The sequence below is a fragment of the Prunus mume genome, linkage group LG3 (assembly GCF_029339155.1).
Source record: "Prunus mume cultivar Tortuosa linkage group LG3, ASM2933915v1, whole genome shotgun sequence".
NCBI lineage: Eukaryota > Viridiplantae > Streptophyta > Magnoliopsida > Rosales > Rosaceae > Prunus > Prunus mume.
The window spans coordinates 1352849-1377630 of record NC_142700.1 but is presented as its reverse complement, the minus strand read 5'-3'; the positions used below and the strand labels follow the sequence as shown (position 1 = coordinate 1377630).

General features: G+C 39.5%; 10 protein-coding genes across 10 annotated transcripts; 8 read left to right on the top strand and 2 right to left on the bottom strand.

The window, feature by feature from the left end:
- The first annotated feature begins 300 nt into the window (after positions 1–300).
- Positions 301–1340, top strand: LOC103324494 (ubiquitin-like protein-NEDD8-like protein RUB3). Its single transcript, XM_008226559.2, has one exon. It carries the CDS (start codon positions 418–420, stop codon positions 1270–1272), a length of 855 nt encoding a protein of 284 aa, XP_008224781.2. The 5' UTR covers positions 301–417; the 3' UTR covers positions 1273–1340.
- A 2698-nt stretch (positions 1341–4038) lies between these two features.
- LOC103324495 (ubiquitin) lies at positions 4039–6216 on the top strand. The gene is made up of 2 exons (XM_089048614.1): positions 4039–4081; positions 4669–6216. Exon 2 carries the CDS (start codon positions 5808–5810, stop codon positions 6039–6041), a length of 234 nt encoding a protein of 77 aa, XP_088904740.1. The 5' UTR covers positions 4039–4081; positions 4669–5807; the 3' UTR covers positions 6042–6216.
- Positions 4039–6216, top strand: LOC148918369 (polyubiquitin-like). Its single transcript, XM_089048615.1, has 2 exons — positions 4039–4081; positions 4669–6216. The coding sequence occupies exon 2, from the start codon at positions 4669–4671 to the stop codon at positions 5707–5709; it is 1041 nt and encodes a 346-aa protein (XP_088904741.1). The 5' UTR covers positions 4039–4081; the 3' UTR covers positions 5710–6216.
- Positions 6217–8012: 1796 nt separating this feature from the next.
- On the top strand, positions 8013–9079 carry LOC103324496 (MYB-like transcription factor ETC1). Its single transcript, XM_008226562.3, has 3 exons — positions 8013–8334; positions 8588–8672; positions 8824–9079. The coding sequence occupies exons 1-3, from the start codon at positions 8277–8279 to the stop codon at positions 8909–8911; spliced, it is 231 nt and encodes a 76-aa protein (XP_008224784.2). The 5' UTR covers positions 8013–8276; the 3' UTR covers positions 8912–9079.
- A 372-nt stretch (positions 9080–9451) lies between these two features.
- Positions 9452–10964, bottom strand: LOC103324497 (postsynaptic protein-like protein). The gene is made up of 4 exons (XM_008226563.2): positions 10806–10964; positions 10503–10620; positions 9867–9958; positions 9452–9785 (listed from the first exon to the last, which is right to left on the bottom strand). Exons 1-4 carry the CDS (start codon positions 10819–10821, stop codon positions 9721–9723), a joined length of 291 nt encoding a protein of 96 aa, XP_008224785.1. The 5' UTR covers positions 10822–10964; the 3' UTR covers positions 9452–9720.
- A 571-nt stretch (positions 10965–11535) lies between these two features.
- On the bottom strand, positions 11536–13663 carry XTH8 (xyloglucan endotransglucosylase/hydrolase 8). The gene is made up of 4 exons (XM_008226564.3): positions 13005–13663; positions 12748–12848; positions 12438–12640; positions 11536–12079 (listed from the first exon to the last, which is right to left on the bottom strand). Exons 1-4 carry the CDS (start codon positions 13198–13200, stop codon positions 11677–11679), a joined length of 903 nt encoding a protein of 300 aa, XP_008224786.2. The 5' UTR covers positions 13201–13663; the 3' UTR covers positions 11536–11676.
- Positions 13664–15135: 1472 nt separating this feature from the next.
- Positions 15136–17109, top strand: LOC103324554 (Tetratricopeptide repeat (TPR)-like superfamily protein). The gene has a single exon (XM_008226626.3). It carries the CDS (start codon positions 15294–15296, stop codon positions 17052–17054), a length of 1761 nt encoding a protein of 586 aa, XP_008224848.2. The 5' UTR covers positions 15136–15293; the 3' UTR covers positions 17055–17109.
- A 227-nt stretch (positions 17110–17336) lies between these two features.
- LOC103324499 (putative dolichyl-diphosphooligosaccharide--protein glycosyltransferase subunit 3B) lies at positions 17337–18567 on the top strand. The gene has a single exon (XM_008226565.2). The coding sequence runs from the start codon at positions 17337–17339 to the stop codon at positions 18372–18374; it is 1038 nt and encodes a 345-aa protein (XP_008224787.2). The 3' UTR covers positions 18375–18567.
- A 148-nt stretch (positions 18568–18715) lies between these two features.
- NTL (NTF2-like protein) lies at positions 18716–21089 on the top strand. The gene is made up of 2 exons (XM_008226566.3): positions 18716–20783; positions 20893–21089. The coding sequence occupies exons 1-2, from the start codon at positions 20373–20375 to the stop codon at positions 20965–20967; spliced, it is 486 nt and encodes a 161-aa protein (XP_008224788.2). The 5' UTR covers positions 18716–20372; the 3' UTR covers positions 20968–21089.
- A 1114-nt stretch (positions 21090–22203) lies between these two features.
- On the top strand, positions 22204–24205 carry PMEPCRA (methylesterase PCR A). The gene is made up of 2 exons (XM_008226567.3): positions 22204–23224; positions 23362–24205. The coding sequence occupies exons 1-2, from the start codon at positions 22633–22635 to the stop codon at positions 24051–24053; spliced, it is 1284 nt and encodes a 427-aa protein (XP_008224789.2). The 5' UTR covers positions 22204–22632; the 3' UTR covers positions 24054–24205.
- The last annotated feature ends 577 nt before the right edge of the window (positions 24206–24782 follow it).

The following is a 24782-nucleotide window of genomic DNA, read 5'->3' as shown; positions in this document are numbered from 1 at the left end:
GGTAATTAATTTCTTTGACTGAATAAATCTTCAAAATCACGTGTACACAATATATATAAATATATTTTTTATTTTTCAATTTCGAAGTTTTTTACTCTAATTTTTTGCAGGACCGTCTTTAATAATATTTTAAGTGCATTTAAACCGAAATAATTATATTGATACAATTTAATTTGAAATGATTTGAGCAGGGAGGAGGGGGGAAGTAGATAACAACAGCCTTGAAAGATTAAAACCTGAAAATCCGAGATTGCATAATAAATGGATAACGTTCTTTGATTCTTTCTAATTAATCCAGAATTTGAATCCCTTTAAGTTTTAAAAACAACATGCAAATCGGATACAGTTACAACTCATTTATGCCACCCTTTTACGTGCACACATATATACACACACAAACAGAAGAACAAATTGAAAATGGATGTGATCTTTGAGCCCCAAAGAGGAAGATCCTTCACCATTGAAGTGGGTTACTTTGACACAGTCCTGGAGATCAAAGAAAAGGTCCAGAAATACCAAGGCATTTCTGTTCCCCACCAAACCCTTGTCTTCAATGGCCAAGTCCTTGAAGACGACAAAGACGTTGCCTACTGTGAGATCCTCAACAACTCTCACGTTCAACTCATCGTTGCCTCCGAATCCGAAAAACCCACCACCACCAACAACAACAACAATGTCAAGGTGGAAGACTCGTCGCCCTCCAATAAAATCCAGCTCAACGTGAAGATCCCCACATCCAAAATGCATGTCCCTGTTGAAATGGACATAAACGACACCGTTACAAAACTAAAAGAAAAAATTCAAGCGATGGATCAAGCTGTCCCAGTTGGTCGTTTGGTGCTCCATTCACTTGGCAATGAGTTGCAAGATCATCGTTCCTTACGTGATTATGAGCTTTCAGACAATGCGGAGATCGAGGTGAGCTTGAGACCGTCCCCAACGGCAGTGGCAGCGGTGGCTTCACCGGTGGCAATGGGTGGTACCGGGGGTGCGGGTGTGGCGGTGTCAAGGAATAAGTTAAAGCTGATGGTGTTGCCCAAGTGCGGGACGAAGAAAATTCCGGTGGAAATGAACCCATCAGATAATGTAGGGGAGCTAAGAAAGGAGCTTCAGAAGTTGCACCAAAGGCTACACTTTCATTTGCCACAAGAGAGCTACTTCTTCATCTATAAGCAGAATGTGATGGAGGACGACAGGTCGTTTCGGTGGCATCAAGTTGGGCAGGGTGATACTATAGAGATTTTCAATGGGAGTATTACCGGTGGATCCTAGATTGCTAGTTAGAACATGTTTCCTTAACTTGTCTCGTAATCTTTTTTGTGCAATTTCGATAGGTAGCATGATTTTTATGCATGGGGAATAAGTTGTGATTATATGTCAAATTAATCTTAAGTATGAGTTTCCTAATCCCATTGCTTAATATTTCTTTTTCCATTTTACTGCATTGAGATAATCAAAAGCGTCTCTAACTTTACAAAAGAACTTGGAAGTGCATGCTTTCTTGGTGCATTTGGATTTTTAATAAAAACTTGAACATACTTAAAATAAAAGTACTTTCAACAAAAAATGCTTTGTACAACTTGATCTTTTTTAGTTTTTTAGTTTTTTTTGTGTGGGTAATTCGCTGGGGATGGAGAGTACTATATTGGGTTGCCTCAAAATTGTCTCCTATGTGAATCGAATTCGAGTGCACTTAGAGGAGGAGGAGAGTTTGACCTACTTTTCCACTATAGTGTCACCTCATGTGCAACCTTTTTTTCAGTTCGATTTTAAAGTATTTATATATCCAAATTTAATTGGAAATAATGAAAATTCAGCGTTTAACTAAACATTCTAGGGTGTGGAGACTCGTAATTTGTTGTAAATTTCATTACCCCTAACAAAAACAAAAATAAAAAACTTATGTGTTGTTCCATTTCCGTTGGACCAATATAGACAATAAACCGTAAAACGATACCAACTCCGTAGGACCGTAGGAACAAAAGCCCACTTATAAAGGGTTGTATAGGCCCAAAAAATCCAAAGGGCTTTGCTCCTAAAAAATAAAAGGCAAATATTATTAAAACACTTATTTATTGTTTCACCCATATAATTCGAATTCGCTCTCACTGAACCACCTAGAACTCAAATTTCCTCACTTTATCCCTCATTCTTCCATTTCGTCTCAAATGTTAAAGCATCCACAATGGGCTCCCTAAACCATCTCCTTAGATAAATTTTAGGGAGGAATCGTAAAAACAACTAAATCCACTCAAATTTCTAATGACTCTTATAATTTAATGCTGCTTTATTTAATGAGTATTTCAAACCTTTATTTAATGCTAACTATTTTTTATTTTATTTTATAATAGAGATGGACCAATTAAAAGAGTTAAAACATTTATGACTCTCCAAATTATGGAGTATGGTTAGAGTTAAATTTTTTTAGAGAGCTCCTAAAATAACTTTCTTATATTCTTAGCCAAAATTTAGCCATCATTGTGGATCTACATCATCCCCAACGCCGTCTCATTTTCCCGTTAAACTGACCTCTCTCTCTCCCCAACCCAACCCTCATTGCACCACACCCCCTCCCCTCTCCTCTCTTCTATCTTTTATTTTCTCTCTACCTCTCTCTTCTATCCCATCCCCTCACCAACCCAACTCCCAACGCACCTCTATTGCACCCAACCCATTCCTTCCCTATGCTTCTCTCTTTATCTTTGCCACTCTCACTTTCTCCGCTTCTCTCTTCTCTCCTCTCTCCTTGCCAGACCCAATCCTCACCGCATACCTAACCCTTCATGGAATTACAAAGAGGCCCATAGAGAAGAAAGAATATGGGAGGGGGTGAGGGTTGGGGAGGGGATGAGAGAAAAGATAGAAGATAAAGGGGCTAAAATTACTAAAATGCTTATGTTACTTCAACACACTTAACGGTTTTGTGAACGGAATGGATACAAGTGGTAAAGTGAGAAAATTTTTCAACAATTTTTAAAAATTTAAGAGGTAAGAGTGAGGAAATTTTCGTTCCAAATGGTTAAGTGGAAGGGGCAATCTTGAGTTACAACTACAAGGAATGAAACAATAAATTAGTCATAACAAAAAAAGAGAATAATTTCCCCACTTTCATAGAACGAAGAGCCACCCACCCCACTTGAAATATAAAAATATATTTCCCCACAATGTCATTAATGCATCACACAAGTTAGTTTTTGTTTTCCAAGTTTACCCTTTTAAAATATATTAGCTTTTATATTTCCTTCAATTTATTCAAATTTTGTTTCACTTCTTTAGCCACCCAACTTGATGTTGTTATCATCTTTATTTTGTTTTTAACAAAACACACGTTCTCTTTGCAAAAAAAAATTAGTTTTTATTTTCTTATTTTATTTTTTTAACAAGGTGGTAAGAAAGTTGTAAAAAAAAATTAGCTTGTTATTAAAATAATAATAATACATTTAATAAGGGTAAACTTGGAAAAAAAAAATGGGTAATGTTGTTTAATATATTTTTAATTAATTAAGCAAATAAAATATAACTTTGATAATCATGTTTAGTGTTTCTATACAATGTATGTTATTGCCGCCATTTGTTTTGGTAAACAGAAATAAATTGAATTGGTGAGATAATGAAAAAGAAAAATTACGTGATGAGAAAGCAAACAGAAAAACAAATACTCCTACCGAATGATTGCGGTTTAGTCGTCGTAATAATCGGAAAACATAGGGCTAAAAAAGTAATAATAATTAATGTGGAAGATAGCGCCGTGAGGGTCCCGTGACGCACCAATACAAGCCAATGATACAGTCATTTGACGTCATCATCGACCTCAGAATTAGCTCACAAAAGGAGACTAGATACCAAACTTTGCCGTCTAAACCGCGCCAGCGGCACATCTTTTCCTTTCCCATACGTGTCGCCAAATCAGTGGACCTCCTCGTCACGCCTAGTCCGGATCCGTGACGAAGTCTCCTTCTCTTTTGCTATAAAAGAAGAGGCCTCCGCTTCTTCTTTTCTTCACAATTGAAATTGTTTCGTTTCTCAACATTCTAAGAAATTCCCTTCAATTCTCTCGAAGCCTCTTTTTCAGCCTGTCAAGGTATCGTCTCTCTCTCCTTTCCCTGTTTAATTTGTTTTAAAATTTTAGATCTAAATGCTTAGTTTGTGTTTCATTTGTTTGATCTTTGAGATTTATGATCGATCGATTGGATCCTTATACCTTTGATAGTTTTGCGTGTTTAGTTATAGTTTTTGACTATTTGGGAATGGAAATCGGAATTTGGTATGATAATTTTGCCCTGAATCTACGATCTATGTTTCTGTTTCACAAATTAGGGGTTTTTCTGTATCCTGTCTCACGGATCTTGAAGTCTTTGCGATTAGATCTATTGATTTAGCGAATTAGGGATTTGTAAGATTTTTGATATATCGAACTTGAAACCCATGTGTCAATTTTACTTATGATGTTGAAGTTTCTACTTTTTTCCTGGTAGTCTTTTGATTTTGGAACAAAAATTGTGCCGTTGATTTGTGTTTTATTCGATTGTGCTTTTATTTATGATTTATTCATTTCCAAATTAGGGCGTTTTTTCGTCATCTATTTGCGGATTTGCTAGTTGTTTACCGAAATTAAAAGTTTTTATTTAAACTGTGAAGCCAATTCTTATGTGATTTTGGTTCCTGTAGATGCAAATCTTCGTGAAAACCCTTACCGGCAAGACCATCACCCTTGAGGTGGAGTCATCTGACACCATCGACAATGTCAAGGCTAAGATCCAGGACAAGGAGGGCATCCCTCCAGACCAGCAGCGTCTCATCTTCGCTGGAAAGCAGCTCGAGGACGGCCGTACCCTCGCTGACTACAACATCCAGAAGGAGTCAACCCTCCACCTGGTGCTCCGTCTGCGTGGTGGCATGCAGATCTTCGTCAAGACCCTCACCGGCAAGACCATCACCCTTGAGGTCGAAAGCTCCGACACCATTGACAACGTCAAGGCCAAAATTCAAGATAAGGAAGGTATCCCCCCAGACCAGCAGAGGCTGATCTTCGCCGGCAAGCAGCTGGAGGATGGCCGTACCCTCGCAGATTACAACATCCAGAAGGAGTCAACCCTCCACTTGGTGCTCCGTCTGCGTGGTGGTATGCAGATCTTCGTCAAGACCCTCACCGGCAAGACTATCACCCTGGAGGTCGAGAGCTCCGACACCATTGACAACGTCAAGGCTAAGATTCAAGATAAGGAGGGCATCCCACCAGACCAGCAGAGGCTGATCTTCGCCGGAAAGCAGCTCGAGGATGGCCGTACCCTTGCTGACTACAACATCCAGAAGGAGTCCACTCTCCATTTGGTGCTTCGTCTCCGTGGTGGTATGCAGATTTTTGTCAAGACCCTGACGGGAAAGACCATCACTCTGGAGGTCGAGAGCTCGGACACCATTGACAATGTCAAGGCGAAGATCCAGGACAAGGAGGGTATCCCACCAGACCAGCAAAGGTTGATCTTTGCAGGGAAGCAGCTCGAGGATGGCCGTACCCTTGCTGACTACAACATCCAGAAGGAGTCCACTCTCCATTTGGTGCTTCGTCTCCGTGGTGGTATGCAGATCTTCGTGAAGACCCTGACCGGAAAGACTATCACTTTGGAGGTCGAGAGCTCGGACACCATTGACAATGTGAAGGCGAAGATCCAGGACAAGGAGGGATCCCACCAGACCAGCAGAGGTTGATCTTTGCAGGGAAGCAGCTGGAGGACGGCCGTACTTTGGCTGACTACAATATTCAGAAGGAGTCTACCCTTCACCTTGTGCTGCGTCTGAGGGGTGGTATGCAGATCTTTGTGAAGACCTTGACTGGGAAGACCATCACTTTGGAGGTGGAGAGCTCGGACACAATCGATAATGTTAAGGCCAAGATCCAGGATAAGGAAGGTATTCCCCCAGACCAGCAGAGGTTGATCTTTGCTGGTAAGCAGTTGGAGGATGGAAGGACTCTGGCCGACTATAACATCCAGAAGGAGTCTACCCTTCACCTTGTCCTCCGTCTCCGTGGTGGTTTCTAGGAAGTGGAAGTCTCTGGTGTCACCCTGCTTTTATGAATGTTTCTGTGGTTCCCTTTAAACAATGTTTTTAAGTTTTAAGTTTCATGGTACTGTTTCTGCCTCTTGGGGAGGCATTTATCTAGTTTGGTTTCCTGGTACTTTTTGTTTAATAAATAAATTTGTTCTTGCGTAATAATTTGATCTCTGTGGTGGTTGTTTGTCCGAGTTAAATCTGTTGTTTGCATGATCTATTTGCAGATGGTAAGGCTACTTGGGTAGCATGTTGTTTCCTGTTTATCGTTTGCAGTGGTTGAATTATTTGTTTGTATGCGTACTATGGGAGTTATTTGTTTCAGAAATGTTGCGTCCGAGTGTTTCGTGCCTTTTGCTCTTCTAACGTAAGCTCGATGGCTTCACACCAAGTCTTCACTGACATAATATGCGTGCTTAAGTAGGTCAGGCAGAACCGTTGTTGCCTGATGGGAACTTCCCGACGAATTTGATCCGAATGATGATGTTGCTGATGATCCATCTAATATTTGGATAAAATGTTTCCTCATCTCTGCAATGCCCTGACCCTTCTTTATTCTCCACCGAAACCGATGTGTAACGCTGCCTTCAAAATTGCTTAGATTGCTTTCTGCTTTGAAGTGGTTATCTATGCACCCAGGGCAAACAGGAATGGCGAAGGGATCAGAAGATTGAAATATTACTGCAGGATTACTAAAAGTAGCTATGTTTGGTAACTATGCTATGATTAGCCTGGCAATACACTCTTCCTCTTCCGTTGATAGTAGTATTCTCGTTCATTGATTATTATTTGGTAGTTTTCCTTCCGTTATCTTTTGAAAAAGTCCAATCTAATAGATTAAATAGTTTTACGCAATAAGCCACTTGGGGACTTCAAATTTTTAAGGTTTGGTTTAGGCATGAACTCGACTTGCAGACTCGTAATGTTTTTGGGTATGTTCTGTGTGTCAACACCGTTCTCATATCATTTGATAGTAGTTTGCAATATCACCTCATAATATATTTGACTTCCTATGAGATCAACAAGTCTTTTCTTGCTTGCCATTCATGTAAGATAACAGTCGATAGAAGGAGGATGACAGATACACATATTGGATCTTGAGTATTTGATCCAAATGATTCTTAGACAGATCAGAAAACAAAATGGGTGGGTTCTCTACACTTGGGAACTCTCGTCTATGTCTATTATCCATATCCGATTTGGACGAATTGTGTGGTTTTTTTGTTCTTCAACAACACATTGATTACTTGAAAATAAATATGTCGTTGTACTTCTCCACAACACATTGATTACTTGGTATCAGCTTGGATTATGAACACAGTGCTTTGGCTATCTGCTGCATCTGTGTATCCAAGATAAAGCGTCTTTTCCTTTTTATCTCTGCATTTTGTTCCATGATCCATCAAATTACAACTAATCTATGCTTCAAGGAAGCCTCAATCCGTTTGTTTGCTACTTACTTTTCACTCTCTTCTAATCTGAATTCTAGTAATGCAATGGACCAAGCTATTAAGTTGTCAATGTCATTCGATTTTAGTCTCTGGCATCATGTTCCTTTTTGTTTGTCAGACAATGACGGCCCTGCTAAGCTCCAAACAGAAACCACATGTTTTCTGGAAACTAGATCGGAATGAAAGGCTCTCTTTCGTTGGTTCAACTTCAAAGCAAGCTTTGCCGGACCCTCCCCTCTCATGTTCCGTGTTGGTTTTTTCTTGTCACGTTCTCTCCGTACCGTACGTCAGGGATTCGGGTTAAGATACTTTTATAGTTCTGCGGCCACAACTTCCATTCAATTTAGTATGTCAATGGATCCAATTTTGATCCGATTTCGTTCTGAATCTGATCCAATCCTGCTGGTCTGTAATGACAGTGATCATCCAATTGTTAATACAAATCCGACAACTTAATATTCAAGGGTAGGCTAATTTCGAACCATGCAAATAATGTGGTGAATTGACATCCGATAAAATAAAGTGAGAAGATATGGATTTATCTGTCATGAATTTGACTCGTAATATTCTTCGGATTTCCTATTCATCTACAGATGCCTACCTTCAACTACCATTCTTTGCTTCTTGAGAACCATTCACCATCTATCTACTATTGGTCTCAACTCTCAAGCCTGTCTTTCCAAATATCTTAGCATTGCAAATCACTACTTAAGGGGCTCCATTGCCTCAAAGTAGCAGCACCCTGTTGACTTCCTCCCCAGAATTCTATGACAAATGGCCGACTCCGAACACTCTTCTTCCGATGACTCTTTCTCGGACTCTCCAGCTACAGGTACCTATTTGTCTCAACTGTTTGGGATAGGCATTTATGTTCTCGACTGTGTTTTCTTTAACCAAAGGGTTTTGATTTAAACTGTTTTCCCTTCGATTTGTTCCCTACCATCTGTGTTTCTCCTTTTGTTTGTAGCCTGCCAAATAGGGTTTTGTGACTCTGCTTTTCAGATGTTTATTGCAAGTTCGTTTTGAAAGAGAAAACGAAAGGCTTTCATGAACTCCTGTGGTTGATTTTGAGTTGTTTATCTCAGAGAAAAGCAGACAAGAACCTGAGCTTCAATTCTCCGAGGACGAGGAAGCACTTATTATAAGAATGTACAATCTAGTGGGAGAGAGGTTGGTTCTTCTTTTTCTTCTTTAGCATTGTAATTTTCTTTCTGAGCACAAAACAAAGAGCTTGCATATCTCAAGGTTAGTTTTTTTTTTTTTCCTTCTCTTTTCTCATTATGAATAGGTTTTTTTCCTTCTCTTTTCTCATTATGAATAGGTGGGCTTTGATTGCTGGGAGGATTCCTGGAAGAACAGCAGAAGAAATTGAGAAGTACTGGTCCTCTACAAACTCGACAAGTCAATAAACAATTAGGTCAATCTGTTGTGTGACTCTATCTCAACTTTCCCAAGCTTGCATTGCAGAATTTGCGGTTGGAACTGGACCAATTTGTAATATTGAACATAAGATCAATGTACAAAGTAATGTTCCAAGAGTTGCCAATCTAATAATATTCTTCGACATATTCCATTCTTGTCTTGGTTCTTTATTTTATTTACGTTCAAAAGAAATCTTCATTGAGTTATGACCCATTTAACCCATGAGAATCGTAACCGAAAACGAATGTTTTAGAATGTTTGTAAACTGTATAAGGCTAATCTAAAATTGTTTGATATTGACATTTGTTAACCAAAACAAGGACAGCTTTGGGATAATAACCCTCTGTCAATGACCACCTGTGACTCGCCCTATGTCGGTGACTACCTGTGACTCGCGAACCACAAACCATAGCCTTCAGGCCAGGATCAGGAGCCACAGGCTATGAACCATAGCATAAGATTCAGATTCCAGCAAATCAATCAATGTCCAAGAAAATCTCAGTATCCAAAAACTGAAAGAAAAAGCATGTTCAGAATAAATAACTTGCATTCAAAAGCTCAGAGGTAATCATTTAGCTTAGCTTCTTTGAGTAAATATCAATGATCAAAGAATAAAACTAAACAAAGTACATGTTATAACTAAAAGGTTAACATTCACAGCCTGAATTAAAAATATGGTATGCTCTGGCTTGATGACCAGGGGTCCAGGGATGAGGGACCAAATATATGAATCAACAGTTTAGCTATGAGTCAGCACACCAAATAGACAATGCCAACCAACAACATCTGACTTGCATTATACATTGCTTTGCTTGTAGAACTTGGTGTCGAGTACTTGCTTACCGCACATCGCGCAAACTCCTGCATAACATCACATACATTAGACTTTCCAGCAATAACCAAAGGTAACAAACCAGCTAGATCAACAATTAGAAATAATACCTTTGGAGTAAGCACAGGTGTGACAGTATTTTCCATCCTGATGCACTTGCTGCTTGCAAATCATGCACTTGGTAGTTCCATAAGGAGTCCACCTACAAGCAAAACAAATGAGATTGAAGTTAACAACTTACGTGCGAGATGCGATCACATGTGATACATCACACAAAAAACTCAATAAATGGCAATGCTATTGTACACATGAATCATCAACTGACATAACAACTCATTGCAACTATATGATTTAGAAGCTGTACATATGTTCTGTATCTCTGGTCTCTGCAATAACCCACACAACTCCTCTATTGCAATACCTCAATTTCAAAATATACTACGAAAAACCTCTGTTTATTCTTTATCAGGTAAGTAAATAGAAAATTTCTTCAAGTCTAATTCCCTTCTCTATATTATCTAATCTAAAGTTTGATCGCAGTCTACTCTTATAATTTAGTAAATAAATAAAAAACTCATGACCGTATGCCAAGAAGTAACACAAGCAAAAGCCAACATAGAAATTTGATAAAAAACGGTATGCTGAAATCAAACAAAAATTCTACTTCAAATGCTAAAATCAAGTAAAAACCTCACTGAATACACATATACAAAAAATATATTTATATAAATTTAAAAAAAGCGGACCTTTTCTTCTTGGAGAGGAGCTTGTTCTCGTTGATTTTACGGCCACCGCCCTCGGTGGTGTTACTGGCACCTTCCTTCCACTTGTCTGGCACAATCACCTTCGAAAGCTTCTTCTCACCTATGTATTTAACAAATTCACTTAAAGAAATTCAGAAAATTATCAAAAATATTAAAAATCCGAATTCTTTGAGGCAAAAAGTATCAATCAGAGTTCAGAAACTGCGTCCAATCTCTATTTTCGCCTATTTTTAAGAAAAGAAAAGAATTTTGCAGAAAGTTGATAATGAATTCAAAGAAACTTACACTTCTCGCACACCATTCTTTATTCTTGTTCTATGAATTGCGATTTCACTCTGGAAAAGAAAAACCCTAATTGTACCTTTGGGTTTGGGTTTGGATTGGGAGTCTTCTGTTCGTTGGTCTGGCGTTTCAACGTACCGTTTTGGTGTTTTCTTTGACACCTCGTGAATTTATTAATTGACTAATACCATCCATCCACCGACTAAAAAAGTCATTCAAACCGTTGGATTTGAGTTGGCCGATATCCACCGTTGGATTTGAGCTGGCTCATCAAATAGAAACTTTCGCTGATCTCGACGTTTAAAAGCTTATGACATTAAAAGATTATTCAAAAGCTAATAGGAAATCTCATGGTTTGAGTCTCAATATTCGTGTCGGTGTGAGTTTAGTATGTTATTACTTTTTTTAATAGGAAATATTATTATATTGACATATGGTAACGTTGTTATTAACTTATTAGTGGATTATTATTTTGTTTTTCCAACCAAAAAAATTGAGGATTTTTGTTTTGAATTAAAGAATGAAAGAGGGGTTTTTTTTTTTTGGTCAACGAATGAGAGAGGGTTTCATAAAGAGTGAAAGAGGATAAATTGTAAGTATTTTTCCGAAGTTTGCTCATGTGTTTAACTGTTAGATTAATTAAATGCTTTAGATATTGTGAAATTTGAATATATGCAAAATTTCTAAATATAAAGATTCGGAATTCGTTGATTATTTTATATATGTTTATGAATACATTAAATTAAACCTTTTATTGAACAAAATTGATTTAATAAATTTAATAAAAACCCAATAGCCAAAGACAATGATGACCTACAAAAACACATCTTGGTGTGTTCCCAAATTGTGATTACAAAACTTTACATTACTATATTCATTCCCATGGACTCAATGGGCACTCCACTGGCAAAGTTGGGTAGCGTTCGGAATCCTTGCAATAATCATAAATAACGAGATTTCTCTGTATCCAAGCATAGTCCATTTTCTGAGCATCAGAGAGGTGCCAAGCATCATATTGGTCCCACCAATTCTTTGTTGTGGTGGAGACGCATGCAGGGTAAGGGTCTTCCCATTGGCACCCATCAACATTGAAGTCTCTGTAAGAGGACACAAATGGGGCTTTCTTCCAGTCTGTCTTCTCAAGCCCACCTCTGGTTGCCCACTCATCTGCATTCCATATGCTGGAGAACAAGTACATTGGCTTCTCATTGGGGAAGAAGTTGTTTGCTTCCCCATTGTTCTTGAACACTCTTATGGGAACTTTGTCCACAAAAAACCTGTATGCAACAAAAATCAAGTGCAAGATTGGTAAGTTTTCAGTATTGTTCATGCTAAGAGCAATGGTGTTACATAAATAGAATTTGGGAAATTATGTTGTACAACTAAGTATGACATACAGTTGTCCGTTAGATCACCAATTGTTTTGCTGATCTAACGATTCGTCCGTATGCCGTACTTTGCTGTCTCATGGAACCAGAAGCATGTGACAATGTGGCAAATGACATCTCTTTAGCATGAGGGATCAATCAGTATGTGTCAGCAGATATAAAATAAAAGGAAGATGGATATAAAAGAGAGACTTGGTAACTCAGGTCATACACCAAGAGCCAAAAGGAAGATATATACTAAACTTACACAATCTGATGATTGTTCCAAAGAATTGAATAGGTATGAAAGTCCTCGGTGGGGTCGAACCAAAGCATGTGCCTCATCTCACGGCCTCCAGTTCCATTCTTGTAAACATTTGTCTGAATGAGATAAGGTTGCCCGCTCCTATTTCCCAAGAACTCAAAATCTAACTCATCCCTCTCTGGCCCTGCTCCATTTTCTGTGCACATCTGCAACAAGTACGATTTCAATCTTAGACATGTAACTTAGTACAAAAAAGAAACTAAAAGACAGACATGGGATTGTGATTGGCTTTCATGAAAGCTTAAAGACTTACATAATAAGCTGTCACTACACCAGCAGAGTCACCTCCAACCAACTTGAGCTTCATGCTGAACCATCCAAATCTGTACTTCTGTTTTGTCTGAAACCCGCAACCTATTCAATTACAAAGAAACCAAGAAAAGAAAGTTATGTGATTGCTAGCAAAGTTTCAAGTAGTACTGAAACTGATGCAAATTCTCAAGTAAGATTCACACATAAGTATTGAACAGAAATCAATCTTTGTTGCTGATAAATCTTGTTCATGTTCACCTGTTTCTTTGTCCAGGGAAAGATACCAGATCTCCCCATCTGCAGAGGTTTTAAAATGGTTCTCAGACCACATTATGTCGAAATTGTCTTCGAAAGAAGTGGCTGGGGCAGCCGCTTCAGATGAAGAAGAAGAGCAAGCAGCAATGAGTAGTGCAATGTAAAGAAGAATAGGCATCAGAGATGCCATTCTTTCCATTTTGGGTGGAAGACTTTTGGAGGCAGAGAATCTGAAGAAAGTGAGAATGGATGGGAGCTTGTTTCAGCTGGATCTCCAGGAGGAGGAGGAGGTGTGCATTAAATGATCAGAATATGAAAATGACTTGGGAAAGGCTAAGACTGGAACCGAGTCACATTTCCGTGTCTGGTTAATTTATTTGGTTATTATTTATATCACTTCTGCACAGCACAGTCCTGCTTATGACTTATAAATTTTCAAGACAGGGTCATTGGGGAATATGTCTAGATGAAAATGACTAAAATAAGAAGCTCAGAATTAGGACTGAAGAAGCCAGGCTGCCCTCCAATGGTCTTTGGCAATTGGCAGAAAACAGAGATGAGGTGGGGTGGGGTCCATGTGTTGCCTGTGGGAACGTGATAGATTGTGATTGGTCTTACAATAATCGGAAGTTCTTGGATCTAGACAACTGGATTTGGTTGTCGAGAAATGCAGCAAATTATTTAGTATTGTGTCTGTAATTAAGAGTGAGCATAAAGGATTAAACAAGGTTAAAGTTAACTTAAACTTGCTTTGGTCAATCAAACAAAGAAAAAGTACCTTGTAAAGCCTGAGATTTCTCCAGTCTAGTTTCCTTCCCCCAAAACAATGGTTGCTTTTTCTTGGTAATAAAACATGACCAACATGCTAAACACCATAACCAATAAAGAAGGAAGATATCCTAGAAAAAGACATGGAAAATTAAAAACAACAATAAACCAGGAATAAAACAATGTACCCATCTCTCTCTCATGAGTCCTGTGGGCAGCCAAGCAAGAAGTTTTATAATAATTAACATTAGATTTTTGAGTAAAAACTTGAAACATTGAGCTGCATCCATATGCCAGGCAACTGAGATGCAGCCAGATCATGTGGTCATGAGGAACCCACCAATTGAATAATTGAGGAGATTATTAATGGATTGATGGTGATATCAAGGGCTAGCAATAAGTCAAGCTTTTCATTTGTTTATCAGCAAAGCAATGCCATCTTATTTTTGGATTGATCTGCTAAATTTGAATGGTAGAAAAATAGGAAATACCTTTTTTCCGGTGTCTTACTGGGTCTCCTATGGACCAGTCGACGTAGGAATATGCATGTGGGTCAGCAGCAACATCACTTTTCTCCATTTCCCCCGAGCACTCCTTTCTCTTTTACTGGGTATTTTTGAATATCTGACTTTTACATTGACATTGGAGACAAAAGTTTGGCTTTTTTTTTTCTGGTAAGCAAAAATTGGTGAGAACCAAAAAGAACTAACAAGTCTGCAAAAGCCACCCCAGGAACACATCATATGCATTTATTACAAAAGGCCCCAAGAAGCAAATATGAGCAACAAAAACAGGAGCCAGCCAATGGTTCTACAGGTTAAAGGGAAACTGGGAAGTCTGCAAAGAAACCTGGCAAAAAAGAGTACCGCCGTGCGGCTATACTATGGTTTTTAAAAAATAGTATAGCCGAACGGCGATATTAAATTATAAATAGTATAGCCAGGCTATACTACAGCCCTTTAAACAAGCGGGCCTCCTTTTTATTTTTAAATTATAAATAGTATAGCTGCGATACAACTTTTTAAAACGAGTATCGCCACGCGCTATACTATTTTTGACACGTAGGAGCTAGAGGGTCTTTTTAATTTTTTTAATTTTAAATAGTATAGCCGATCGGCTGTACTACGGTTTTTTTTTTTTTAAAAAGAGTATCGCCGCTAATTTTTTATTTGTAATTATATAATACAGATTTTAAAAAAGATGAAGAGTATAGCCGCCCGGCTATACTAGTTTTACACGTGGCCAGCTCTGGGCCATCCTTTTTATATATTTTTAATTATAAATAGTATAGCCGGTCGGCTATAATATTTTTGAGGCATACCGGGTTTCCCTTTTGTATTTTTATTTTATGGTTTTACCTTTCCACTGAAGCCAACCCAACCCAACAGTCTCCTGCTGTTAGAACCAGAAGCCCAAAACTCGACTCGTTTGTTACCCTCGAGCAAAAACCAATTTTAAACAATGTCAAATTCACACCTCTTTGCCGGAAAATGTTGAAACAGAGGAAAACCACTTCAGCACCAAATGCTTCTTCACAAAGCTCACCAATTTCGCAGAGCGTATTCAACAGCTTCATCTCTGTGTTGGAGAGCCAATATCAAACAAGCTCAGCTAGCTTCCCAAATCTCCTACGCTCTCTTACAAAGACGCAACTGGGTACCACTCCTCCGAAACCTCAGTCTCTTCCCCAAACTGTCGCCTTCTTTCTTTCTCCAAATCCTCCATAAAACCCAGAACAACCCACAAGTCTCTTTGGAGTTCTTCAATTGGGCCAAAGTAAATTTGAGGTTTGAACCGGACCTCAAATCCAACTGCCAAATCATCCGAGTCTCACTTGGGTCGGGCCTTGTTCGACCCGTGAAACCCATCTTGGATTCTCTAATTCAAACTCATCCTGTATCAGAGCTTGTACAGTGCATTACTCTAGCATGTAAAGGTACAGATTCTCAATCCACTACGTTAAGTCTTGTTCTTGGATGCTATTCAAGAAAGGGTTTGTTTAGGGAAGGCTTGGAAGTATTTAGGAAAATGAATGTTCTTGGTTGTGTTCCTTCAGTTGTTGCCTGCAATGCTCTGCTTAATGCTATACAACGAGAAAATGAGATTAGATTAGCGTGGTGTTTCTATGGCCTTATGATCCGGAATGGGGTTTTACCAGATCGATTTACATGGTCACTGGTTGCTCAAATTCTTTGTAAAGATGGGAAATTTGAAAGAATTCTTAGACTTTTGGATTTGAACATTTATAATTCTATGGTGTATAATCTTCTTGTTGATGGTTATAGCAAAAGTGGCAACTTTGATGCTGCATTTTCCCACTTAAACGAGATGTGTGATAGAAAAGTGGATCCTGATTTTAGTACTTATAGCTCTATTCTTGATGGAGCATGTAAACTTGGGAATGTGGAAGTGGTTGAAAGGGTAACAAGTGTTATGGTAGAGAAGAAATTGCTTCCCAATTGCCCTTTATCTGAGTATGATTCAGTAGTTGAGAAGCTTTGTGACTTGGGCAAAACACATGCCGCGGAAATGTTCTTTAAGAAAGCATGTCATGAAAAAATTGGACTCCAAGATGGTACCTATGGGCTCATGTTGAAGGCATTGACTAATGAAGTGAGAACAAAAGAAGCAATTTCGGTTTATCGTCTGATTTCTGAAAGGGGTATTGTAGTGGATGGCAGTAGTTATCATGCATTTGCAGATGTTCTTTGCAAGGAAGAGCGGTCTGAGGAAGGGTTTGAGTTGTTAATGGATGTTATAAGTAGAGGGTGTAGTCCTTCTGCATCGGAGCTGTCCAGTTTTATATCATTTCTGTGTCGTAGGGGTAGATGGAGAGAAGCAGAGTATCTGTTGAATGTTGTTCTAGACAAGGGGCTGCTACCGGATTTGATTTGCTGTTCCCCATTAGTGGGGCGATACTGCTCTGGAAGACAGATTGATTCAGCTATTGCATTGCATAATAAGATGGAAAAATTGAATGGCAGCTTGGATGTAACAACCTACAATGTACTTCTCAGTGGGCTGTTTGCAGCAAGGAGGATTGAAGAAGCAATGAGAGTGTTTGATTACATGAGAAGACACAACTTGATGAGCAGTGCAAGCTTCACAATCATGATCCGTGGGCTCTGTGGTGTGAAGGAGTTGAGAAAGGCAATGAAAATTCATGATGAAATGTTGAAGATGAGGCTGAAACCTGATGCAGCAACTTATAAGCGTTTGATATCTGGGTTCCAAGTAACCTTATCAAACTTAGAAACTAGAAATGAGGGTGATGAAGCAAAGTGAGTTTTGTTTTTGTATTCCCAATTTTGGACATTAAAAAGAGAATCTTTCAATCTCTGTGGCAATTTCCAATTCGTTCTATCAATGTGGCTCGAGCCAACTGAACAAAAGATGTACAAATACAATTGGACAAAACGACATGTCGTTCATTTTAACGTCCAATAGGCTTCTCGTCCTCCACACGAAAAGGTCAACACTCAAGACTCAAAATCAACTCTTTGCCCTTGAGGCTTCTTCTTCCTCTTCCCACAAAGCAAAACCCCTTGCTCTCTGTAAGAAGTGAAAATGGGCCCAATTCCGAAACTGCCCCTTGTCTTCCTCATCACCACCCTCCTCTTTCTCACCACATTCATTGGGTTATCCGAATCCAACTCGGACCAGGTCGCCGAACTCCTTTCCCTCCAAGCCCGATCCAAATCTGGCGTGATCCGCCTCGACGACCACTCACTCTCTCGATTTCTGACCTCCGTCAAAACCCCAAGGCCCTACTGGGTTCTCATCTTCTTCGACGCCGCAAAGCTCCACGACAAGCATGAGCTCCATCTCAAGGAGCTCCGCAGCGAGTTCGCTCTCGTCGCTTCGTCTTTCATCGAGAACAATGAAGACCCATCGTCTTCTTCTCACGCCAAGTTGTTCTTCTGCGACATCGAGTTTCAAGACTCGCAGCACAGCTTTGCCCAATTCGGAGTCAACTCGTTGCCTCACATTCGCCTCATCGGACCCAACCACAGCCTCAAAGAATCCCAGCAAATGGACCAGGGCGATTTCTCGAGATTGGCTGAGTCAATGTCCGAGTTCATCGAGTCCAAGACCAAACTCGTCGTGGGTCCGATTCAGCGCCCTCCGATGCTATCCAAGAAGCAAGTTATGTTCGCTACCATCGCGTGGTTGATTTGGTTACCCTTTATTGGGAGGAAGATCATCAGTGGCAAGACTTTGCTTCACGACACAAGAATTTGGTTATCTGGGGCTGTCTTCATTTACTTCTTTAGCGTCTCGGGCGCTATGCATAACATCATTAGAAAAATGCCCATGTTCTTGGTTGATAGAAATGACCCTTCAAAGCTCATATTTTTCTACCAGGGCTCCGGAATGCAGCTTGGAACAGAAGGCTTCACAGTTGGGTTCTTGTACACCATTGTTGGGTTGTTGTTGGCATTCCTCACCCGCGTGCTTGTTACCGTCCGCAATGTCAAGGTGCAGCGTATTGTTATGATTATCGCGCTCCTTGTTTCGTTTTGGGCGGTGAAGAAGGTGGTCTACTTGGATAATTGGAAGACCGGTTATGGAGTGCATGCTTTTTGGCCTTCGAGTTGGAACTGAGCTTGGTGAGGATGAGGATGCCAACTCACCACTTGAGCTTCTATAAAGGTGATAGATCTGTGTTAGTGAAAACTTTGATAATGAATTTATCCTGAGAAAGATGTGTACTTTTTGACAGTTGGCTTATATTATGTTTGAAAATTGAGAACTATGTGTTAGAAAATTTCTATTATGATTACATGCTTTGTGTTTATGATGTTGGTTATATCTGGTTTGGAGCTTTCGTGGGCACACCAAGTTATTTATGTTATATTAAGCTCCTCATTGCAACCAAGCTGTATGCCTTCCTTGTTAAAGCAAGTATTTTAGTCAATATCTTGTTTCTGTGTTGGACGAGTTACAAGTATGCTTGTTGCTACTTCTGGAGACCATTGCAAGCTGCAATCTCCTCTCCTTATGAACACTGTCATCCAGATCTTTCTACCCCTGGTTATAACTTAACTAGTTGTATGCAATTTTATTTTGGTGCATAAGTTTTTGTATGTAACTATGTACTGAAATGTCAACCGCATGACCTGTGTTTGCCAAGATGTTTGAAAAGTCAGTTTTGCTTTAGGATTTGTGGGAAACAATCAGTGCCATCATATGTCATAAAGAGAACAATTTATGTTGTTGGACAATGTATGCAAAAACTTGATGAATTGTGTTACTGGCTGTGCTCGATGACAATATATCCTTACTGTCATATTTCTCAGTTGTTAGTCTTTACCTGTGAGCATCAGATGATTTCATGCTTAAGAATATATACAGGGTTTGCAAGTAGCTGATGCCTTAGTCTTTCTGCGACTTGGTCTACATGTGAAGTGACATTTTGGTTCATGGATGAAGACATTATGTATTCATTTTGTCAATCGTCTGTTTACTCATACTGGTTGATTATTAAACTTAGTGTTCAGTATATGGTGGGTATTCACATTTTGATGTGCATGAATACCCCTATCCACTGGCTGACTATGACTAGGCATCAAGATTAACGATAGCAAATGGAAATACTGGTATTCGTATTGCAATCTGTGGGAATTGCCGGTATGGAGTTTATGGTAGGATAAAATCTTTACTCAAGCTGAAGGACAGGTTTGTTAAATGCCAAGGGCACTAGTGAAGAGATGCTTTCAGCTCTTGTATGAAAGACAATGTGAAGAGAGAAGCTCTTGGCTTGAGTGGTTAGAATCTGAAGCCAGGAAGGGATGCCCAGTGGCTTCTGACTAGGTTCGTAGGTTAAGTTGAAGGACCCCTGCTTACCCAGGTATTGTCTAGTAAAGTTTCTCATTCATGAAACTGAACCTGCACTCTGTTTAGCCAAGCATGTTGTGGTGCAGGCAGAAGGCAAAATGTTCTCTGTAATATGCCAACATTCATAATCTGGTCATATTAGTCCCTCAATCAATTTCACAGGCTTGTGGATTGAATCACGCACATTCGAAACCTCTGCAACCTTTTGTGCATCTTTAACCTTGACACTGGCCTGCCGAGGATGCTGGGTTGAATGTGTGCATTGGTGAGTCAAAATATCCATGCATATTTGTTTCTGTAGTGTATGTATTGACCATGTGACATCAAATATTGCACTCCCAACTTCCCATGTGACGTGCCTTGTAAAAGGAAATGTAACATGATAATTATATGCGACTTAAAGTTGAATGATGCAGGCAGATCCATAATCGGTGTAGTTGTAATTTATTGGAAAATACGTTCTTGGGTTATATTTCTTGAATTAGAATCCAGAGACGGTAAAGCTTACCCCTGTTGGAATGGGTGGTCGCCGAGGAAAGTATATATTCCATATACTTTCGGCACTACAAAAAAGAACCCCACAAACCGTAAAATTGCAGCAGTCTTTGATTCCCCATTTTGGATTGGCTAATTACCCTTGTATCCCTCAATTTTTTATGAGCATCCCTTTCTGGAGGCTAAAATGCTCAGGGGCATGATGGCCCATCTAGTGCTAATTAAGCAAACAAATCTTGTGTCGTCTCTTTCTTTTATGTGTTAGTGCACATGTTAGGCACCTTTTGCCAAACCCAGCTTCCTTATATTCGTAGCCAGAATTGGAATGTGAGGAGAGAGAGAGAGAGAGAGAGCGAGATCAAACAGAGGAAAGCAGAAATGGAAGAACAAGCTGAAATGGTGGGAAGGGCATTTGTGGATCATTATTACCATCTTTTTGACACCGAAAGAGCTTCCCTCTCTTCTCTCTACCAACCAACCTCTATGTTGAGCTTTGAGGGACAGAAGATATTTGGGGTGGATGATATAACTTCAAAGCTTAACCAGTTGCCGTTTGATCAATGCAAACATTTGATCAGCACCGTTGATTCACAGCCATCATCCCCAACTGGTGGCATTGTGGTCTTTGTCAGTGGCAGCCTCCAATTACCAGGGGAAGAACACCACCTAAGATTCAGCCAGGTAATTATTTAATGGAAACATTCACATTATTTAGTTTGTTTGCAATTACATGGAAAGAAAAATAAGAAAGGGAGATCGATCACTTTGAAATGCTCTTGTCGTGTTGCAGATGTTCCACTTGATTCCCACGCCACAAGGAAGCTTCTTTTTGCAGAATGACATATTTCGTCTCAATTATGGTTAATTTCTAAATTATTACTCAAGCTCTGGTCGGCCTTCCCAAATATTTGCTTAAATATTGTTGTACTTGTGACTCTTTGAGTCTTGACGGAATAATAAATATGCTTCTCTCTTGTTAATTTTCCATTCCTTGATGTATAATCGTCATATGGTTTTTCAGTTTCTTTACCAGCTTTTTAACATAACTATTGAATTAAATTTAAATCCAATGACCTTAATTATTAAACCACAAACCCGAGAAGAAAAATACCAAAAACAAGAGACTCGTAGTAATTCAGAGCATTTATCTATGCACCTAACGGACGGAAATCAAATAGACGAAACCCGAGTTGCTAGGCTCCATTTGTTTTATATTTCAGTTTGGTTTTGGTTTTTGGGCCCCGTTTTAACCATTAATGTAACGGCCCAAGAAATGAAATTTGGGCCAATCTTTGGGTGAGAATAATGGTTTTGTTTTCTTTGTTTAAGGGTGAGAGAATAGTGTCATTGTCTTAATCATACGCGTTTTGAAAGCCCCGCCTAAGTGCCCCTCTCTATTGAATGACTTGTGGGGACTCCCCTCCTCCCACTAGTGTTGAAGATTAAAGAATGAGATCCCACTGTTTCATTGTTTCTTCGAAAAAAGAATGCGCACTGGTTTGGTTTGTTGCTTTTTCTACAAATGATGAGCATCACTTTCGTCTTTTCATCAACACCCATGAGAAAAGACTGTTAGAATGTCCTCTAAAGTCTCAAAGGCAAAGATATCCTCACCATAATTATGACCCAAAAACAACACCCATGAATCATGACCATGCTTTCCAACCCAAACCCTTATCCAAACAGAGTCAACTTGTAAAACAAAAAGAGTTTCACTACTACCTCTTCAATCTAGCCGTCAGTCACTGTACAATTCTAAATTGGAGTCAGTTTCACATTGGATGGAATGATTTTGCTACAATTAGTCACAGGTTCTGCACAATTTTAACTCTTCTATTGAGTATTGTGAGTCCTACAAAGTAGCATTGTTCATACACGTTTAATGTAAGTCACGGTCTTTTGACCTAACAGCGCATGCTAGGTTAATGATGTTAAACGTACAAAAATTGAAATTGAGATGCTAATGACTATTAGGTAATTAATAAATATGAGGTTTATCAGAATCATGATGCAACTTCTTGACTTTAAAATACATTATCATCATTGCTTAATTTATTATTCTAGTACAAGTTCTGGTCTATTTAAGAACTATAGGACAAGAGAAACTAAAGCAAGCAGCAAGAGAGAGATCTTTACTTAGCTACTAGAATATGGCAATCCAACAGCCTCTCCTTGAATCTCCCAAAACTTCTACTTCTCACTGCAAACCCCTCTATCTAATTCTATGCTTAGCTGCTATTCTTAGCTCCACCACACTTGTAGGCATCCAAGTGATGACCAAAATATCCTCATCATCTTCTTATCCTCCACCAACCCACATATGTGACCATGCCCATGATCAGAAATCATGCTTAGCCATGGTCACTGAAGTAGCAGGGGACAAAACCAAGCCAGTGAGTGATGTTGATCTGCTACGCTCCTAGAAAAATCCACACCACGCATAGAAAAAGCCCTTGAGATTGCCAAAGATGCTTCTTCTAGGATTAACAATCCCAAAGATCAAGCAGCTATTGCTGATTGTGTGGAGCTAATGGATGTGTCCATAGACAGAGTTATGCACTCTACAATAGCTCTCCAAAATTTTACTCTGCAGAATTCTCTTGAAGATGCTCATGCTTGGCTTAGTAGCATACTCACTAACCATGTCACATGCTTGGATGGTCTACAAGGACCAGCCAGGACCATTATGGAGCCAAGGCTCAATGACTTGATCTCAAGGTCAAGAGCCTCCCTAGCCATCATGGTTGCAATTTCGAACCCATCGAAACTGAAAGCAGAGATCCATGAGCCACTGAATGGGGAGTTTCCAAGTTGGGTCACAAGCAGGGACAGAAGGCTTTTGCAGGATTATAATTTGGCAAAGGAAGTTAAGGCCAATATTGTGGTGGCGAAGGATGGGAGTGGAAACTACAAGACTGTGAAGGAAGCAGTGGCAGCTGCCCCAAACAATAGCAAAACCAGGTACATTATTTATGTGAAAAAAGGCACCTATAAGGAAAATGTTGAAGTTGGAAAGAACAAGAAGAATTTGATGATTGTTGGAGATGGCATGGATAACACTGTCATCACTGGCAGCCTCAATGTTGTTGATGGATCAACCACTTTCAAATCTGCAACTCTAGGTAATTAACAAGCTTAATTTAAAGTAGTCTAAATTATTGCTTGTACTAAAAAAGACGATCTTAATTATATTTATTTTATATTCTAGCATCAAAAATAATTTGTGGGTGTTTCCATTGAATTTGTTGTGCCAATGCAGCTGCCGTTGGTGATGGGTTTATAGCCCAGGACATGTGGTTCCAAAACACAGCCGGGGCAGTAAAGCACCAGGCTGTTGCACTGCGTGTTGGGGCAGACCAGTCAGTGATAAACCGGTGTCGTATCGACGCTTACCAAGACACTCTCTATACCCATTCCAACAGGCAATTCTACAGAGATTCCTACATAACAGGCACAGTGGACTTCATATTTGGAAACGCAGCTGTTGTGTTTCAAAACTGCCAACTTGTGGCCAGAAAGCCCATGACTGGACAAAATAACATGGTCACCGCCCAAGGACGCATAGACCCGAACCAAAACACTGGAACTTCTATTCAAAAATGCGACATAATCGCAAGCTCGGACTTGGAGCCTGTGAAAGGGACGATCCGATCCTACTTAGGTCGGCCATGGAAGGAGTATTCTAGGACTGTTGTGATGCAGTCGAAGATTGGTGACCACATTGACCCAACTGGGTGGTCTATTTGGAGTGGGGATTTTGCATTGAAGACATTGTACTATGGAGAATACGCAAATAGTGGAGCTGGTGCTGGGACCAGCAAGAGAGTCAAATGGGCTGGTTACCATGTCATCACAAGCCCAACTGAGGCCCAAAATTTCACTGTTGCTCAGCTCATCCAAGGAGGGTCATGGTTAAAGTCTACAGGGGTTGCTTATACAGAAGGGCTGTGATCATTTGGGGCCATTATAACATGACTTGGGCCTCTTCTCTCTGTTTATGCTCTGTTTCAATAAACGTGTTGCTGTGGACTTCTCTCTGTTTCTGCTCTGTTTTAATTTATTGAGGTGTCAACCAATCAGTATTGACTTTAATCATTTTATAATTAGTTGTCAACCAATCAGAAAATGTTTTAAAAAAAATGTTGTATGCAATCCATGTTTTGAATATACAAAGCATCTGGAGGATAATGTTAGGATCTTCATTGCAAATTCCCACCCCAAAAGTGGTCTCTAGGTGAGCAGCACATTCCCATATGAGGCAAACAAGGAAATAAGATTTTGCTGCATAATTTGCAGACCTAGAAAGAAGCAACAAAACGTGCTTCCAACAATGATCAAAAGCTCTAATTACATGTCATGTCTGAAAACAGCTAAGCCAGAGCAGCATGATTGCAAGATGATACGCTACAAAAAGTAGTTGACATATAAACTAATACATGAAAACTAGTCCTTCTAACCATATGTCAAATGCTGAAGCCTTTTTCATCAATAAGAAATCATCCATGTCCAACAGTTGGCATGAGAGGCTGAAGAAAAGGTCACTGTTGCTTGTTATAACCATACATATGTCATACGTAATCTGTATTCATTTTAGCTAGCTTTGATAGAAAGGGAAGGGCTCATACCAGCTGGCTGAAAAATTAATGAGAGCTGGATTGCAAATTTGAATTAAATAATGTC